Here is an 18468-nt window from a genome sequence, read left to right as displayed (position 1 = left end):
TTTTGTCCTGAACTCTGGGTTGTCCACTGGGATATCCAGTCTTGGAAGCTGCAGAAGAATACATGTTTTCCGCACGTGTCCAGTTGGCTAGGTCTGACCTCATGGGGGAATAACACATGATTTCCCCAGCAGTCAAGACAAATGGAATGTATGAGCTAGGCTGACTGGGGAGTTCGACTTGTTTTCACGGAGTAGCTGAGGTTGGCAGGGACCTCTGGACATCATCCAGTCCACCCCCCTGCTCAAAGCAGAGTCAACTGAAGCAGCTTGCTCAGAGTGGTACCCAGTTGGCTTTTGAGTAGTTCCAAGGATAAAGACTCCACAACTTCCCTGGGCAACCTCTTCCAGTGTTTCGCCATCCTCACAGTAAAAAGGTGCTTCCTGATGTTCACATCGAATTTTATGTGTTTCAGTTTGTACCACTGCCTCTTGTCCTGTCACTGGGCTCCACTGAGAAGTGTCTGGGTCCACCTTCTTCAGATCCTCCTATAAGGTATCTATAAGCACTGATAAAATCCCACTGAGCCTTCTCCTCTCCAGGCTAAACACTCCCAACCCTCTCAGTCTCTCCTTGCATGAGAGGTGCTCCAGCATCCTGACAGCATTTCTCAAACCCAGGGATTAGTTTTATCTCATCTGTCTATATTTGCACACACTTACAGAACTCAATTTAAAGGCGTGATTTCTGTTTCATCCCAGCACAGAGAAAGATTTTGTAAATGCCACAAAGTTTAGTCTAAACTGTCCCAACAGCTGATGGACTGGAGAGGAGAACAGACCGTAAGTAAGTTAAATAGACGCATGTGCAGACCCCTGTACCAGAGGTACACTCTACATGTGCTTCACTTTGACGGCTTAGAAGAATCTGCTCCCTTCCTCAGTCTGAGAGGCAGTGAGCAGGGGCTACCTGAAGTATCACATGCTGTAATGCTTGAGAAGATGACTGAATATTTATGACAATTAGCAGTCCCTTAGCAAGTTATTCATTTCTTGTTTTGCTTTGGTTCATTTGCTTTACTGAGCCTCCTTTGCATATGACATTACTACAGATGCAAAAAGCAGATTTCATTTAATAGGCTTTGCCTTACAGCCCTTATCCGCTCTTCATTTATGAGAGCTCTGCCTCTCTGCCTGGGTGCATGTACTAGATCAAAGGAATGGCACTACTAAAGCATCCAGTCTCATTTTCTCATGCAGAATCAAGTACCTGAGTCTTGGCCCCACCGCTGGCAATAAGCGAGCACAACGCTGAGGCTCCAGGCCGTTACCCCTCACACTGTGGTGGGCAGAAGCCAAATTCTGCACTTTCTCAATGCGCCACACATTTGGAATAGCTATGATGTGCAGTGAGGGTGTGCGTGAATGTTTCGCTCCAAGGCAAACACCAGCATTAAAGACAGAAAGGTGAAAACGTCCCAAGAGATTAGGTTTAATTGTCTGGGTTGACCAAGAGCAACCTGGCACCTCCCTTATCAGTAAGTATGTGAGGTAAATGATGTACATGAGTTAGAGTGTACAGGCTTGTCCATGACATGGATTTAAAAGCACAAGCTCCATTTGATAATCCACCCAAAGCAGAGAGCTTGAGCCTAGAGATTCAACAAGAACAGCTGGGGCATTCTGCATAGCATATAGAATCACTTTGTCTTTCTAGCCCTGCTGACTGTATTTTTGTATCCTCCTTTCCTTTGTTGCACAGGATCTGGGCCAGTTATGCCTTCGCTGGTGGAAGGTGGCACACATCTGTGTAAACATGCCATGTCTTTCTTCATAGCCGTGATACATCAAAGGGAGGCTCCTTCACATTCACTCTGCCTGTATACAATGATGGTGAATGGAGGCAGAGGTACAGATGATGCGGTGATTTCTCCGTCTACCTTGTGTGCAGTGCAATCCCAGTTGTTGTGGCATGTTTCTAGCAGGGGTCCCACTTTCCTTCCTCTCTAGTTCCAGAGCTGAAAGTCCTACTTCAGCACAATGAGACATCCATGCTGCCCTGGCTTATGCAAGGTAACAACTACAAGGAGCTTGACCATGAAGGAGACCCAAAATGTGATCCTTGACCCACCCAGAAACAAGAATGTCTGTGACCACAGAAATTAGGGAAATCTGGTGATCTGAGGTTATTTCCCAGGGCTGACTGACTTGGACACCCAAGGAATAGGTTCCAACTGAACTTTTTCTAGACATTTTGAGACTACAGTATGAATTCTGTATGATTATTGTAGGCAGAGATGGAATCACACAAAACTTCTCCCTCAGTGAAAGGGTGTCTGTTTGATTGCCAATACGTTTAACTCCTGAGAATTAGATCATCATCTCCAAAGTCACCATTAAAGCTACAGAAGAGAGATTGGTCAAGGGTTCAGAAGTTTGTGGGGAGCAGAGAAGAGGAACTTAGTAGCACATAACAAAATGCCTCCCATTCCTACAGCACGGATGCCCAAATCTCAGTCAGTCATCCTATCCATCTCCCTTAGATTCAGGAGAAATAGCGCATGTAAATCTAATTCATCCAACCTACTTCGGACACCTCCTTCCAGATGAGATGAAATGCACCCCAGACTGCATTTACTGTTTTGACTGATCACCACTGATCACAAGAGACCACAAATTAGTGCAGATGCAGACACCTACAAGGTAGACACATTTAATCAGATGCACTACAGACAGACAAACAGTGTGGACGTATGAAAAACAGATTCATGGAGAAAAGAATTATTTTTAAGGCTAGGGAAGAGAGCTGTAACAGATAATAGACATTGATCCAAACACTAGTTGAAAAGTACAAGCTGAGCTATATCTGACCAGTATCAATGTTTGGAGGAAAAATACCCAAAGCACAGATGCCTCTTCACCTCCAATATTTTTCAATTTCATGCACTAACTGCTTCCAACTGGAAAAGCCAGAAACAGAGATGCAAAAAATCCAGCCATAAGACTATTCTTGGCAGACTGTCAACTGAACTCTACACACCCAGAAAGCTAAATCCATTAGCAATCAACTGTAGTTTTTACCAAGGTCTTACTCAAGCAAAACTCCCATGGAAGGAGATTACCCTGACTGTAAATCACCTATAAAGCTATCACATGAGAGCTTCAGGGTTTGGCCAAGGATATTTGGGAAAGGTGTTTTCAGGAGCTGACTCAGGTAGTGCTCTGAAATTTGAGATGGTCTGGATTTGGATGGAGGTGATGTGCCCTTTCTTCTTTTCTATTTATCAGCTTTATTTCTAAATCACCAGTTCAGCCTGCAGGCATTTCTTAATTTATCTAGAGCGCCACATAATCACAAATGTTAACAACACTTACTGTTCATTTTCATAATATAGTTTGCCAATGGCCCAGGCAATGATGATTGGGCAAGGAATACCTGCAGGAGCAAAAAAATCAGGAGTTAATCACAACCCATGGACGGATGGATGATACAGATGTAGATTCAGATTTGTGTAAGGAGATTCTTAGTTAATGAACTGGAAGATTCTAAATACAAGTGGTCCTATCTTGGTATTCTTGAGACATCACAATTGCTAAGACCTCTTTATGCATATATAAAAAAGGTCATTTCAAAAAGCTGTAGTACCAGTAAGAAAAGTTAATAAAATTATTAACAAACATGTATATATATACCTATATTGCTATATAAGTGATCAGAACAAATTTGGCTGGCTTAAAGGCAATTTTGGTCCCTTTCAACTTTCCTGCAGTTGATATGACAAAACCTTAGAGACATCTCTTGGAGGTGGGCCTTTAGATTTTTATTTCCCAGGCTGCAAGAAGCCTGTAAACTCATTGGGTTCTTTGGATGAAGCCCATTTTCAAAATTTTCATTAATTTTTTAGTTGAGTCTTCCCTGTGAAACAGGATTATGTGAAAGAATATTTTGGTATCTTGCAATGTCAGAATTCATTCATTGTTTGCCCTTTCTAAAGGATCCAGCTGCTCTTAACTTTATATATATCATTCTATGATGTGCAGTGTGCTCTGTGCCTGTGAGTTCTCATCAAGGCCATGCATTTAGTTTTACAGGGCTTGTTTTCAAAATTATACCCAGAAGGTGCTACTTCTTGGTAGTGCTCCTTGGGCGTGCAACCTCATTGCAGTAGATGAAGTATATTTGTACACTTAATGTCCTTGCATTGCTATAACCTCTGCTTTCCAATGCTATTGTTTTACGAGTCCCATGTCCAGAGCCTTGCCCTTGTGCTTGTTTTGTGTGAGGCCTTCAGAGTCCATCCAGTTTCAGGGGGATTTGCTGGAGCAAGAAACTGGAAATGAGGAAGCGTAAGTGGAACTGGCCTTTCGACACAGACCTCCTTGGGGAAAACAGGAACTTTTTCCTCCAGGCATTCCTCAAGGAAAGACTGAATAATGTCAAAAATGGAGGAGGAGAGTTTGCCCTCTCCAATTTGCCTTTACCTGTCAACTCAGGCAAAAACAAATGACAAGGCAAGGCTCTCCAGCTCCATCCCTCCCTCCAACCTCCAGATTCACATCTTTCTGAAATCACTGCCGCTCTAAGGACAAGTCATGGCTCAACATGCCTTAAACCTTCATGTAGGAGTCGGCACGGCCTTGCATCTAACACTGCCTTTTAACATCTCATTTGTTGCCTCTTCTGTGGGAAATAGAGGCTTTAAAGAGACAAATCAGAGCGGAAAGAACCACAACATAGCAGGGAAAGGACTGAATTGCTAAGTGGTCATCTTTAACCTCAGCAACGAGCGTAGTGCAGCTCTGATCTCCCACACACCCCACCCCCGGTGGCTCTTGTCCCCTGCAAGTGATTGTGTCGTCTTCTGTCTTGTTCACCATTGACTCTCAGGGTCCGGTGCCCTTGTTTCTCCCATGTTGTTGCTAGGCATGAACAGACAAAATGCGCCATGTCCGTCCTTCTAGAGGAAAACATCTTACTTTTCCTTGTGAAGCAAAGAACAGGGATTTGGGACTGAGGACGGTAAAAGATCATGTATGGGAAGGCAAAGAAGAAAGCACCCCAAAAGAGTGAAAAAAAAGGTATATTCAGCTCACACCACTCCTACATTAGTAATCAGAGACCCAGAGGTTTCTGAGAGGGGTAGGGAGGGAAAATACTAGGGGCCAAACCAGTCAGGGGGTCTGTCAGAGCTGTGTGAGCAGCTGATTTTCCAGCTTGGTGACAGAATTGAAAAATACTGAAAACCAAAACTGAATCAATTACTCACATAAACATTTTCTTTCTACTACAACTCCTCTTTCCTCCCATTTGATTTTGGATTGAACGACATATTTTGTTTTAAAGGCTGTTTCTGCCTTCAGAACTGCAATTCAATTACTTCTGCTCAATTGTAAGAGGAAGAGGCATTTCTGAACAAAATGTCATTCTACTTTCAGAAAAGAAAATATCTGCGACTTTTTTCCACCTTCTGTCAAAAGAACTGCCAAATTCACTAGTTCTGCTTGACCTCAGGTTTTGCAACCGAGTGAACAAGCTGCCCACATGGGGCTTGTCTTGCCAAACCTCTCCTAGCCAAGTTCAAATCATGGATATAGTGGTTGAAAAGGACCTCTGAAGGTATCCAGTCCAATCTCCTGCTCAAAGCAGAACTATCAACACTAGCTCACCTCAGCCAGGGCTTAGCCCTGCTGAATTTTCAATACCTCCAGGGCCAGAGGTTCCACGGCTTCTAAGTCATCTGTTCCAGTGTTGTACCACCATTTTGGTAAATTTTCTGTTTCGTTAATGTCCAGCTGGAACCTCCCAGTCTGCAATGTGTGGTCATTGTCCCTTCTTATAACATCTGGTATTAACAAGAAGAATTTGGCTCCATCATCTTTGTAATTATCTTTCAAATAATTCTTGGTACCTAACAGACCCCTCCTTAGCTTCCTTTTTGCCAGAATAAACAAGCTCATCTCCTTCAGCCTCACTTCACAGGTCATGTCCTCTAGATCCCTGATCATATTGACAGCCTACTACTGGATAATCTCCAGTTTATCCACATCCCTTTTGACCTAAGAGACACAGAACTGACCACAGGCAGCCTTACCAAAGCTGAGTAGAAAGCATTAGTAACTTCCCTCAATCTCCTGGCCACAGAGTATGTGTTTTACCTTATTCATGATAAGAAGGCACTGATGGCTCATACTCAGCCTGCACCCACTGCAAGCCCTACATCCTTTGCAGCAGCGCTGCTACTCTGACAGCCGGTTCCCAGCCTGTACTAGGAACAACCCCCTCAGCAGTCCACAAGACAGCTCTAAGGTTGGACTGGCAGATAATCGGGCTTCTCTTCTAGTCAGCTCCTCACTTAGAAGTGTCTCATCTGTCTCTTGAGGCTGAGTGGTCCCCAGGGCATGGACAGGGCCTCTTCTGTCTCATGCTGTGTTGAGCAGCAGTATATAAGGGGTTCTGATCACTGCTCTGCTGATCAAAGTGAAAGGGACATGGTATGAACTGCTGCATTCCCAAAATGCTGAGCCTGGGAGTTCTCTTTCTTTCCTTAACACCAAGTGCCTGAGGATCCAAATGAAGAAGATAAACCCAGCAATAACCTATTAGCTTTATATCATCATCACAGTGAAGAACGAAACCTGATCTCATGTTCTGACAAAGTTAGGTTTGAATGTCAGATTTCACCTCAGTGGGATTTTTGAAGTTCATTCTTTCTGCTCTTGTCTTTATCGCTTTAATGCCACATACCATGTAACACCATTTTAAACACACAAGGCACTTACACCATCCTATGAAGAGAAAGACCCATTTCCGCAGCTTATCTGTGGAATAAGTCATCACTATAGCGGTGTGTAAGTAGCAGCCTTCCACAAACATCCAGAAGAAATTGGTCACCACAAAATAGTTGTAGACAGTGGTAATACATCGACACCAGGGCTGGAAAGGAAACAGAAATCATGGTGAGAACACTTTAAAAATTCTATGTCTTGTTATTTCCTTAAAAATCAATGACCGAATTCTTTCACGGGTTGCAGACTTAAACCTCTGACTTGGAATCAGAATATCTTAGGTGCTGTCGGGAAGTCACAGCTATGTCTGTGACTTTCTGCTGAGGCTTGGCTTTGACCACAACCTGCAGGATCTCCTGTACCTGAGCATGTCTGGAAAGTTGACACGCCATAAGGCATGTCCACACCCGCGCTCTGCAAGAAATTTCAGAAGTAGCCGTGTGGAAAGAAGACGAGAGCAGGCGGGTCATTTGACTACAGATGATCTTTCAGAGAGGTTCAGCCACAGCCTAGGGTTGTATCCAAAGATGACATAAGAGTCTAAGCATATCTTAGGCATAACCCACCTGCTGAACAACTCAAAGAAAATATAAGATAGAAGCTAATGTCCCAGTTTTGCTTCATTTCCATTGAAGGGAAGGGGCGCCACTGACATTTAGGGAAAAGAAATTTACTTTAAAGATATGCTTCTATCAGCTACTTCATCCCCGCTATTCCTGCCACTAGTGCTTCACTCTGTAAGTCACATCCCTACACACACCACCTCTGAATTTTGCCATAACTTTAACAGGAGTTTTGGGGCAGGCTCAATGTATCAGTGAAGGCATCTTCTAATGGCCGTGCAGTGAGAGCACAGCTGTGGAATACACAATTAGCTGTAGCGAGGCAGGTGGTAACATCACATCAATAAATCACAAGTAACTGCTGATGGTGATTTCCATAATGCTACACAAAGAAGTCTAGGAAAATTTCTTTCTGACCAAGCAGGCATTCAGCGTATTCCCTGAAGCATGACGTTAATTACCTATGTTAGCTGGTATCATTGATGTCATTTTGGTTTCACCATTCTCCAGCCTTTTAATTAACTCTACTAAAGTATTTGAAACTTTTGACCCTCAGTTAATCTGATTTCAGGCTTCATATGCATGAGGTATTGATGATCTCTAGGCAGTCAAGAGAGCAGTGGATGCACTACGAAACCCAGCAAAATTCTGTGGACTAAGAATTTACTGCACAAGAAGCACAGTTACAAAATGATAACCCATCCACAAGTTGTGATCACTACTGTTTATTGAGCTGAAATAAACAGAAGGCATCTTTTGGATACACTAAAGCTTTCATTTCTGTATTATTTCATAAAGATTTGAAATCGAATTTAGCTTCATCTTTAAAATAGGATTAAAACCCAAAACAACTCAGAAGAAAAAGAAACATTTTGTTTTCAAAGTTTCGTTTAAACAAAATGAAATTTTTGTTTTTTCATCCTTTTGGCCTGAGCAAAGGAAAATAAAACCACAATCCAAAAAAAAAAAAAAAAAAAAAAAGCCTATTTATTTCTCCTTTTGGCCTGAACAAAGGAAAATAAAACCACAATCCAAAAAACCCGCCTATTTTTGGCTAACACCAAACAAATATTTTGGCTCCATTCCTGATTAAACCCCAAACTAGAAGGACTAGGGTCCCAAAGACTTTAAGCCTCATATTTGATTTTTTTGAAGGTACGAGCACGAATTAAATTTTCCCCTGTGGCCTCAGTCTCATGCAAATTCTCTGATATAACATCTAGACTCTTGTTTCCCTCTCTCCCTCTGTTGCAACACTTACACAGTTTTTCTCCTCTCCACGGCTGCCCATTTTCACAGGAATTGTAAAAAATAATTTTATGTGAGCCTGTCGTTCCGGTGTCAGAGCTGCGTGGCATTGGCCAGTGGCTTGGGAAGGCACTGGGAGGGATACGGGCAAATCCACATGATGCTGGCGAGATCTCCCTCTGCATCGTTTCCATAGGTAACCAGAATAAAATGAATTTTGAGCAATTCCTTTTGGAACTGCAGATTTATTGTTATTAAATAATAAAACCAATTAGCAGAACCCATTAATTTATACCATTTCAGTTATTTGACTGAGGATTCTTGATCCCCATACGTATCCACCATTAGGCTCCAGATACCTTCAGCAATTCCCCTTCTTGATTTATTAACATGAGCACTATAACTTCATGCAAAATGTTTCCACGATGAGTCCTTGATGCTTCTGTAACTGCATCATTACTGATCAGCACAGAAGAGATCACATCATTAGCTGGCATAAATGATATTGCTCCCATTGATTTCAGTGGGTTATTCTGACTCTGACTTACGCCACAGTAAGAACATAACGAAGTTATCACTAAGCTTGTATAAAGGGCCTTCCCCGAAAGATTGCAGTGCTCTGCAGAGAAACGATGAGTTAATGAAAGTGAGACGTTTGAGGATCTGCCTTATATTTGCAGGTTTATATTTTCCTTGGCACATCGTGGTCACATTTTAAAAGACATTTGAGTGCCTGACTCCAACTGATTTTTCCTAAATAACTGTAAAAATCTGCATTAACATTTGCAGATTTACTCATGAGAGTAAATCACACAGCATGAAACTGTCAACAATAAAGCTCATACACCACCATTTTCTGTAGTCTGAAACTGTCAGAAACACAGACAAAGCAAACAGTGAATGAATAGAAGCCACACCTTCTCAAAGGAGCATCTGCTTAAATAATAATAGAGTTTGCATAGATGTCTCAAAAAACTTAGAATCTTAGACTTCTTTATCTAGGTACTACTGACTTTTCTATTTGTTTTCCCAGAATATGGGAGTAAAGTTCAGATGTCAAATCTTACATTTGAAAAGTTAACCAAGGATGACGAGTGCCCAGCTGACATTAAAATGAATGGATACCCAGGCTGCTGGGGTGGTTTTCAATTTCTACAGAGCCAGTTATTATGTGAGTGGAGCCACACTGACTGATACCAGCTAGGGATGCAGCTCATATTCCATACGTGCTTCAGTCCACCTGTTTTCCATAGAGCAAGAGTATTGAAGAAGGTGTGTATGTGTATGTGTGTGCATGTGTGTTTGCAGCACACTGTTAAGTATCTTCTGGATTATGGAGGTAAATATCAGGGGACCCCCATAAAAGGAGAATATTCCACTACAAGAATATTACAATGGGAACAAGAACAGTAAAAACCTCTACCAAGGGACTATCCAAAAGAACTGTTCCCCAAGAAAATCCCGATAAATGTTTTTTCTTTTGGAGTGGATGCTTTTAATCGACTCCAAAATCCTTGTATTATTGGAGCTGCTTGGTGACCAAACAGGAGGATGATGAGGGGAGACCTTATAGCTCTCTACAACCACCTGAAAGGAGGTTGTAGCGAGGCGGGGGTCGGTCTCTTTTCCCCAGTAACAAGCGATAGGACGAGAGGAAATGGCCTCAAGCTGCGCCAGGGGAAGTTAAGGTTGGATATTAGGAAAAGCTTCTTCACCGAAAGGGTTGTCAAGCATTGGAACAGGCTGCCCAGGGAGGTGGTGGAGCCTCCATCCCTGGGGGTATTTAAAAGAAGGGCAGACGTGGTGCTTGAGAATATGGTTTAGTGGTGGGCTTGGCAGTGATAGGTTAGCGGTTGGACTCGATGATCTTAAGGGTCTTTTCCAACCTTAACGATTCTATCATTCTATGATTACAACACTTACACAGGGACTGATTCAATGTCCTCACTCAAACAAGGGTCTGCAGTTGGGAGTTACTTGAATGAATATGAAATTACATGGAAAGTAAGAGAAATGGGAGCATGGTGACACCCTGCATTTCTCAAGAGTGCTCAATGCCAAGCAGAGAAGCTGCCCTACTTCTTTCCCCCTTCCGCCTTCCCATGTTTTATTGTGTGGATCTGTCCGGTCCCTTGAACTGGCTCTGACTCTCAGTCACCCATCAGGAAGCTGACTTAGATCACTATGCCAACAAAAATCTCTTCCTTGCTTTATTGCTGGCTAGGTCAGTTCTCCACCAGTTTAGCGAGGTCAACCTCCAAGGGTTCAGTCCTCCCCAGGTGATCAAGAAGAGGAACAGAGCCAGTGCAAAAGATGCAGCAGGAGTGAAGCGTTTGGGTCCCTGGAGGAATGAGCCATCGCTTTCAGTGACAGGGAGTTGCTGCTGGGTGCAGCAGCAGATATCCCAGACCTTCATCCTCAAGGCCAGCACACAAGCAAAAATTGTACTGTTTCATGCCCTGTTTCTTATTTCCTTGGGAGTCCGACTGAAGACAGCAAGGTGCCCACTGTCATCAGGCAAAGCAGCTGACTCAGCTTCAACAGCCTAGTTAATTATTTCTGTACCCTGTTCATGGAGGTGCTGCCCTCTGGAACGAATGCCTTCCCCGCACCAAGTGCACACCACTGCAGGATGCTCTGACAAAAATGTTAAAGAAACCACATTTAGTGTCTCGCAAAATACTGTATCTTACAGTGTATAAAATATCAGTCAAACAAATTCAGCATCCCTGCCTGCCCCCAAACTACATGGCAGAGACATGCTACCTCCAAGCACTTACTTCATTGCTTTCATGTATGTTGTGATCTATCATTTGAAGCAGAAACCACATCACATTCCTCAGGATGAATGTGGTGATCAGGTTCCAGTGGATAATATTCCGCAGGCATCTGATACTCCTAAACAGGGAAATACATTTAAATCATCATATATAGTGACTATATACACATAACACACTAATGACTATATAAAATAAACCTAATTCTGTTCACTTGCAAAATTCCTCATGGTTTATCCCCCTCCTTTACCTCTCTTACAGGAGCATCGGCTGTCCAATGGGTCAGCAATAACAGTCTGTGAGGCTGTTTGTAGCTTATATCTTTACCAGCAAGCATGTCTGGGTCTGGTCCCATTCTCTGGCTCCCAGGGTAAATCGCACAGCCAGTGCCAAAGACAAAACTTGGATTTTGCAGTGTAGTCACGTCACAAATAAATGACATAAATATAAAAGAGCAACCGGCAAGATCTGTGCTTCTTTTCCTTGCTCTGTGCCTTTCTTCCAAAGACCACACAGCGTAACTTTTACAAAGCCACGTACAACAACTTGTGTTGATAACATGCGGAGGTCCCTTTGACAATAATCTGTTCAAGCAAGTGAAATAGGATCTACTGGAAGAGCTCAAATATTCAAATGGTCATTTCATCCTCGGTTATCAGTTTTGCTCCCCTCCACCCCATCCCCTCAACTCTATTATAATGTCAGCTAGAACTGATAAGCCCCTAAACCACAAGGCTGCACTGGAGTCTGTTGCACTCTCCAAAGAAGGCGATTTGGTGACAAATATCTGCTCTGGAGTGGCAAAACTGGAATAGGTTGCATTCAGTTGGTCTCTTGAACTGGCTCGCGTATGTGAAATTCAAAGTTTTCAGACCCATTAATGTGATAGGAGAGCACGGACTGCCTGGTTTCCATCCCAAGCCCAGCTGGCTGTACCAAGCTTTCTTACGGCAGAGCTGTGTATTCTCCTTAACCAGGAGAATACTTAACTGTGTTTTTAGTCCTTTCCCAGCCTCCTTTCAGAAGCAATGTAAAATATGAGCTACAATGAGTTGGGACACAGTGCCATAAAACAAAAGAGGGGACATCTTAAATAGTGCTTGCGGCTGACAACGGCTGCAGGAGGCAGCCAGGGCACGCTGCTGATGCCAGCGACCGAGGTGTCACTGCAGCTAGAAAGTCAGTTACTCATTCGGTCATCTGAGACAAGATCCTCTGTCTTCTCATTCTTTGTGAAATGGTAAAGGAAGGTGAGTGCCAAGCTGCAGTTTTGCAATTATGTGATTGTTTCTCAGCTAAACACACAACACCCCAGTTACTGAAATCACTTCCGCAGGGGTTCACACAGCCAGTGCATTTCCCAGGATCGTCAGGTCAGGATTCTGCGTTTGCCATGTCAGTCTCCCCGCTTGCAAAGGAAGCTGTCAAATAACATCAGACAAAACACAGAAAGCGGTGGTCTCAGACCTGCTCAGCTGTAGCTGACTGTAGCTCATCCCACTGCCAGCAAAAAGAGAAGGCACAATCCAGTAACCAACTTTGCCTCAGGCCTTTTGCATGCCAAACAAGCCAGCCTTCTTAATAACAAACATTATTTTGTTATCTTAAAACACTTATTGCACTTGTCCTAGGACTCAGTTAGACAGTTTGAGGGCCAGAAGCAATTCTGTTACGTGCTTCAGCCTCACAAATCTCTCAAAGATTTCACAGCAATCCGGTAAAAAAACAAACAGAAGACCTCCCAATATGAGAAACTGCAACTTGCAGAAAGACGTCAGAGGTAAAACCCTACTAAGTCAATGTCAGAATAGCTTCTGAATTTAACAACTCAGGCTCCAGGTATGAAATTAGTATTTGGTTTTGAGCGCCTCAGTGACTCCTGACTGGAGTCAATTTGGAAAACAATTCTCCAGCTGCTCAGATCCATTCACTTTCATTTAGGCTACAAAACCCCAAAGCATTGCTCTCAGCGCAACCTGTGCTGGCAGGGGACATGTCAGAGACACGACTCTCTCTGAAAATTTCACTGCTAACAAAAGGCAAAGGTTCATGGTTAGGATTTCAAAGAAACCAGGCAACCAACACCTACTGCCTTTCACGTTGAACCCCAGGAACCCATCTGGCTCCAGACAGACTTTGAAACATGCTATTAAGGTCTGTTCTCTGGTGATTGCTCTGCACATAAATGTCCTGTGGCTGCTGTTTTGTAGATGTTTTATTCAGTCCCTTCAGGTGAAGGATTAGCAGATTAAGGAATGAGTTTGAAACATTGCTTCTAGGGGGAGAGGGAGGCAGGGGACTAGAAACTGAGGAAATTCAGGTCAAACTATAGTGTTACGGGCATGAAATTAATTGCTTTTGAGAGCTCTAACAACAAAACAGATCCAGCACACTTGCCACCTGAATGTATTTCTTGACAAAGAGAAGATAAAGGAGTGGGGAAAAAAAATATCCTTGCTGCATACCTCCATTTAGATGCAGTTTAATCATCCCATATACTGGAACATCACTACATCTGGCTGGAAGAAACCTTAATCCCAGAAGACTTAAAGCAGGACATCAGCCGTGGAGGCAAATAGGGTCAAACAAATATTTGTAAACTTTTGGGATCAGTTCCTACAAGCTTTTCACCCCAGTAGGATCCTAGTCATCAAAATCACATTCTCTTCCGTGGCTTGGAATATAAAGACAACCTCAGCATCTACTGGCTGCATGATCTTTGCCCTCCTACTTCTTGGTCATACTCTTTTGTCTTCCTTGCTCACCTGTCTGCATCTAGCCATTGACTCGTGTTTGGATTGTAACATGCTTGGGACAGAAGCAAACTGTAAGTGATGTGTGTGTTCAGGATCTGGAGCAAGGGGGTCTGGTCTATGCTGGGAACTCCCAGGCTCTACAGATAAGTATGATCAAAGCTCTCCTTGTTTACAAAAACCGCATGTGCTGAGGGATGTGTTCCTGGTGTAAAGTTAACTAAAGTATAAATGTGACCAGCAGCTGGAATTTACCAAAATGAGGTCTGAAGCCTTGTCAAATGCTTTCGACGTGCAACAGGGACAGTTGGCTCTCACATCCCACTACCTTTAGCAAAAGCCATACTTTGGGTATCAGGAACCTTGTACCATGGCCTCGTTCCCTTTCTGAGACACTCCGTGTGTGGCATGGATGGTAAGTAGATGCTTTCACCTGCTAAAGAGCTTCATTTCTTTGTGGCCAACAGAGCAATGAAGAAGAGGCTGTTGAGCAAGCGTTTTGCTTTTCCAGCTGCAGCCTCTCCCTGGTCACGTTCCCCACCACACTGCTGCTTTGGCAACGCAGCACAAACAGGTGAGAGGCAGGATTTGCTTTTGTGATGTCTGGGCCACTACTCTCTGCTGGTGCAAACAGCAGTTAGGGTTTTAATGGAAAGAGCAGTAAAGACAGGCTGAGAAACACATGTCTCAAAGTGCCACAGAGTTTCTCAATGGCTCAGGCAGTGACGTGACCCCAGGCACAGAACGGTTTTAGCCTTTCCCCTTTTTTATTTTTCCCCTTCTTTTTCTTTTAGTAAGAGTCCCATCTGGAGACTCTAAATTTGTTTTTGTTTGTAGACAGCCCAGAGCACATGGATTCTGTTTGTTTCTGTCTCCTAACTACTACTAGTACACAAATCACAGTGGCAGTAATGCAATTCATAGCCAAGGGCAGGAAAAGCCTGAGAAATAACTGTGTGAGGTTCATACCAGGAAGGGAGAAACAGCGGGGTTAACGTCGTATGTGGAAGCTGCAGGGCATAGCAGCTAAGTCAACTGATGTAGCCAGGGAAAGATCTCTTGCCAGCCACCCGTGAAAGCTGCTCTCATTTACAGGCACTGCTGGTGAATGTTATTATCATTATTTAGTGTGGGTAAAGCATCTGGAGGGATACTGACTGAGATGAGGGTCCCTGCATTTCAGGCACTATTCACCCGAGACTGTTCTGCCGGGCTCGGGAGCTAACCCTGTGCATAAAGATTATCTGTGTAGCCAGAGCGGAGTCTGAGGTGGAACAGTGACTGAAGGACATGTCCCAGACTGGGCAACAGAGCTAGTGAGTAACAGGAGACCTGCAGCACAGCTAATGTTTGGTGAAGGGACAAAGCCGACCTTGTCACACTCACTCATCTCAAAGCCTGAGGAAGAAACACATAATACTTACAGAGGTAATTTTTTCTCCATGGGCATTTTCCTGTCTCTCGGTAGATGAAGCTATCTTAAATTTATGAGGCTTAATGAAATTTAAATACTCCTGTTATTCATGAAAATGACCTGTCCCTTTTGGAAAACTTGTTAAACAGTCATAACAGTCTTTTATAACAATGAGCTCCACAGTTCCTTTCTCTTTGATTAATTATTGAGTTCACTCTGTGGAGTGAAAAAGTAAGCAACCCTGTGCTCCAGAAACAACAATAACTGTCCTCACAGGCAGCACCGGAAAGGAATTCACATCACATTGTAGATAGGAGGGGGTAGAATTTGAAACACGTTGTGCTGTATTATAAGTTTGTGAATAGAGCTTTCCTACAGTCACAGCGATTGGCATGAATGCATTCCCTCACTACGCTAAGAAATTTGAGGTTATTCTTACCTCAGGAGGGAGATATGGCAATTTGGAGACTGTGGCAGGGACGACATCAGGAGAATGAGAGCACAGGCAGCAGAGAGCTACCTTCTTGGGAGGGCAAAGAGTCAGGCACACCACAAGATACCATGGACCGAGGCTACCAACTTCCATTAAAGAAGCTTTTCCTGTATTTGCTTCCTGCCCTGATCTTTTTCAGACAAAAAGTGTTGGTCAAGGCCTTGGCTCGACTCTTTTACTAACTCTTCCCTGGTGCACGGGTCCAAGGACGGAAGAAATAAGAAGTTGTAGCAATTCAGTCAGAACAGACTTAAAGATTGAGGCCACGACATAAGGACATAACATCTTTCATATTCACTCAGACCAATGAGTCATGTAGGCTGACTCAGTCTCCACTGCTGATCAGTAAAACAGCTTGGGAAACGGGGGAGGTGGACCGTTAGTTGTTCCTTGCCCTTACCTCCTTGCTTCTGGCAGTCAGAGGTTTTAAGATATTCCTGATTCAGAGACCACATTTAATGACATTAGATCACCCCGTTGGTGGTCCCAACTCCTCACAGGAGTCACTGAACTCCTTCTGTGGTTTATGTTCGTTGGGGTCAGGCCACAGCTTATTCTACTAACATGACGGAATAAAGAGCTCATAAGCTGTTATTCATGGTAAAATACATTTGTCTATGTTGGTTCCTCTTCTCTGCTTGCCTGTCCCCTCCCAAGGGCTGGATGAGGAGGCATTTCCTCACAGCTACATTCCCTTTGGGAGTTGCAGAGAGGAGGGATAGAAAGAGCAGCCTGGAACTGGACAGCAGGAAACTGCTAGTCCCGTGGGGCTGCGGGAGCAGGCTGGGAGGAGTGGTTGGTAGTGTACCTCCCACATGTGCTCCCGAAGTAGCACAGTTCTTGCAGAAATTTCACTTCTGGCTGTACCCGACACCAGATTTTGGACCTGAAATATCCCCCTGAAATATAGCACATAGTGTCAGACCGGCACATGCAAGTGGTGCATGTTACACCGAGGGAAGGAGGAAGCAGAGGGAAAAGGACTTCCTTGAAAAGGAGAGAAAAGAAGGACTTAAAGTTTCTGACTTGGAGGAAGAAAAGATACTGCCACTGGAAGCATCTTGGTTCTGTAAGTGAAAGGGTTTATTGGCTCCTCATGATTTCTTAAGAACCAGTGCTTTGGCCCCTATTGAGTGAACTCCCCATAGAGTGAAGACGACCGCTTCTGACACGGCAAGAGTTTCTGCTGAGGGCCTGCCGCACAGGAGTCCTGCGGCTGTGCCGCTCCTCCCGCGGGTCTGGGCAGAGGTGTCCTCCTGTCAGGCAGGCAGGACTTTTTGCCAGGACTCGTTGTTTGGAGTAGAGCCACTTGCCTCAAGGCTCGTGATGTGAGGATTTGGATAGAAGAGTGTAGTAAGCGACAGGGTATTTTCACAGGAGACTGAGTTATGAAGTACCTTGTTTTATATTTACAGGAATTTGGGGACAATGGTACGGGAAAATGGGTGTGTTCCAGTGAGTTGAGAGTCACAGAGTATGTCTCTGGATGTGCTGGTCAAAACCAGATAAGATGCCCTCACCACACACACAGAGACCCCTGTAAGAGCATTAGTGTTGCAGCAGGTTAGACACAAAGAACCAATTAAGGTGAAAGCAAACATATTCTCTTTGGCCTTCCTATTTAGTAAATCAAAAGCCAGGTGTATGTTGGGAAATTACACATAGTGTCCTCTTTATCTGATTTGAGAACAGCCCATGTATCAAGCCCAGTGTCATTCCCTGACTCAATATCATACCACCGGCATCCTGAACCACTTGGTGGGGGGGTGTCGTAACTGGGCTTCCACGTTAAGAACAATAGCAGCAAGTGAATAAAAAGCAAAATTCTCCAGCAGTTGGCTGCAGCCTGTGTCAGAGGTGGGCAGAAAGAGTTTCTGATTGTTGGCAGAGAAAGCACACTCTGCTAATTATTTCCATCAAATGACCTTAATTGTATGGTTGGATACAGAAAGCAGAGAATTAGGAAATCCATTCTTTTGACTTAGGAAATGCTGAGACCTGAGAAGGCAGAAAATCTGATCAACTCCTCCTGTAAAGGTGGCCTCACTGATTCGGAAATGCAGATCTATAAAAGGGTTTCTAAAATAGCCCTGGTAAAACTCAAAGTAGCCTTTCTCTTGTTGATTTTATTTTTCTCCTCAATCTATTCATACGGCAGTATTTTTCCTCTGGGATGTGCAGAGCTACTACTTTCTGATTCAAAGCATGACACAAACAATTAACATTAGCAATTGTAATAATATGCCAGCATGGTCGAAAGCTAGCTGAATTAGTTGAATCATCTGCCTGGAAATAATTGCAAATGATAACTTTATTAAAGAAGCTTGGAAACCTTCTATTAATTCATGTAGTACTCCATTAATAATGATGTTCAATTAAGACAGCTGTCCCAAAGTCTGTCTGAAAACAGTTAGCAGGAGATATCTGAGAGTGCTCTGCTGGAGTCCTTCCCCTTCCATGACTGTTCAACAAGCAGGAAGGACAATCATGGACAATA

The 18468-nt window shown here is 43.6% G+C and overlaps 1 protein-coding gene across 3 annotated transcripts in view; it reads right to left on the bottom strand.

The window, feature by feature from the left end:
• Positions 1-18468, bottom strand: part of CRHR2 (corticotropin releasing hormone receptor 2) — a 164399-nt gene that overhangs the window by 34516 nt on the left and 111415 nt on the right. For all 3 annotated transcript variants that reach the window (XM_075082220.1, XM_075082219.1, XM_075082221.1), the window contains 3 exons: positions 11315-11432; positions 6718-6871; positions 3313-3373 (listed from right to left, as the gene is read on the bottom strand). In XM_075082220.1, the coding sequence (XP_074938321.1) occupies positions 3313-3373; positions 6718-6871; positions 11315-11432 (333 nt within the window). The remainder of the gene's footprint in view (positions 1-3312; positions 3374-6717; positions 6872-11314; positions 11433-18468) is intronic.

The sequence above is a fragment of the Phalacrocorax aristotelis genome, chromosome 2, assembly GCF_949628215.1.
Source record: "Phalacrocorax aristotelis chromosome 2, bGulAri2.1, whole genome shotgun sequence".
Classification (NCBI taxonomy): domain Eukaryota; kingdom Metazoa; phylum Chordata; class Aves; order Suliformes; family Phalacrocoracidae; genus Phalacrocorax; species Phalacrocorax aristotelis.
This window is presented reverse-complemented; position numbering and strand designations above follow the sequence as displayed.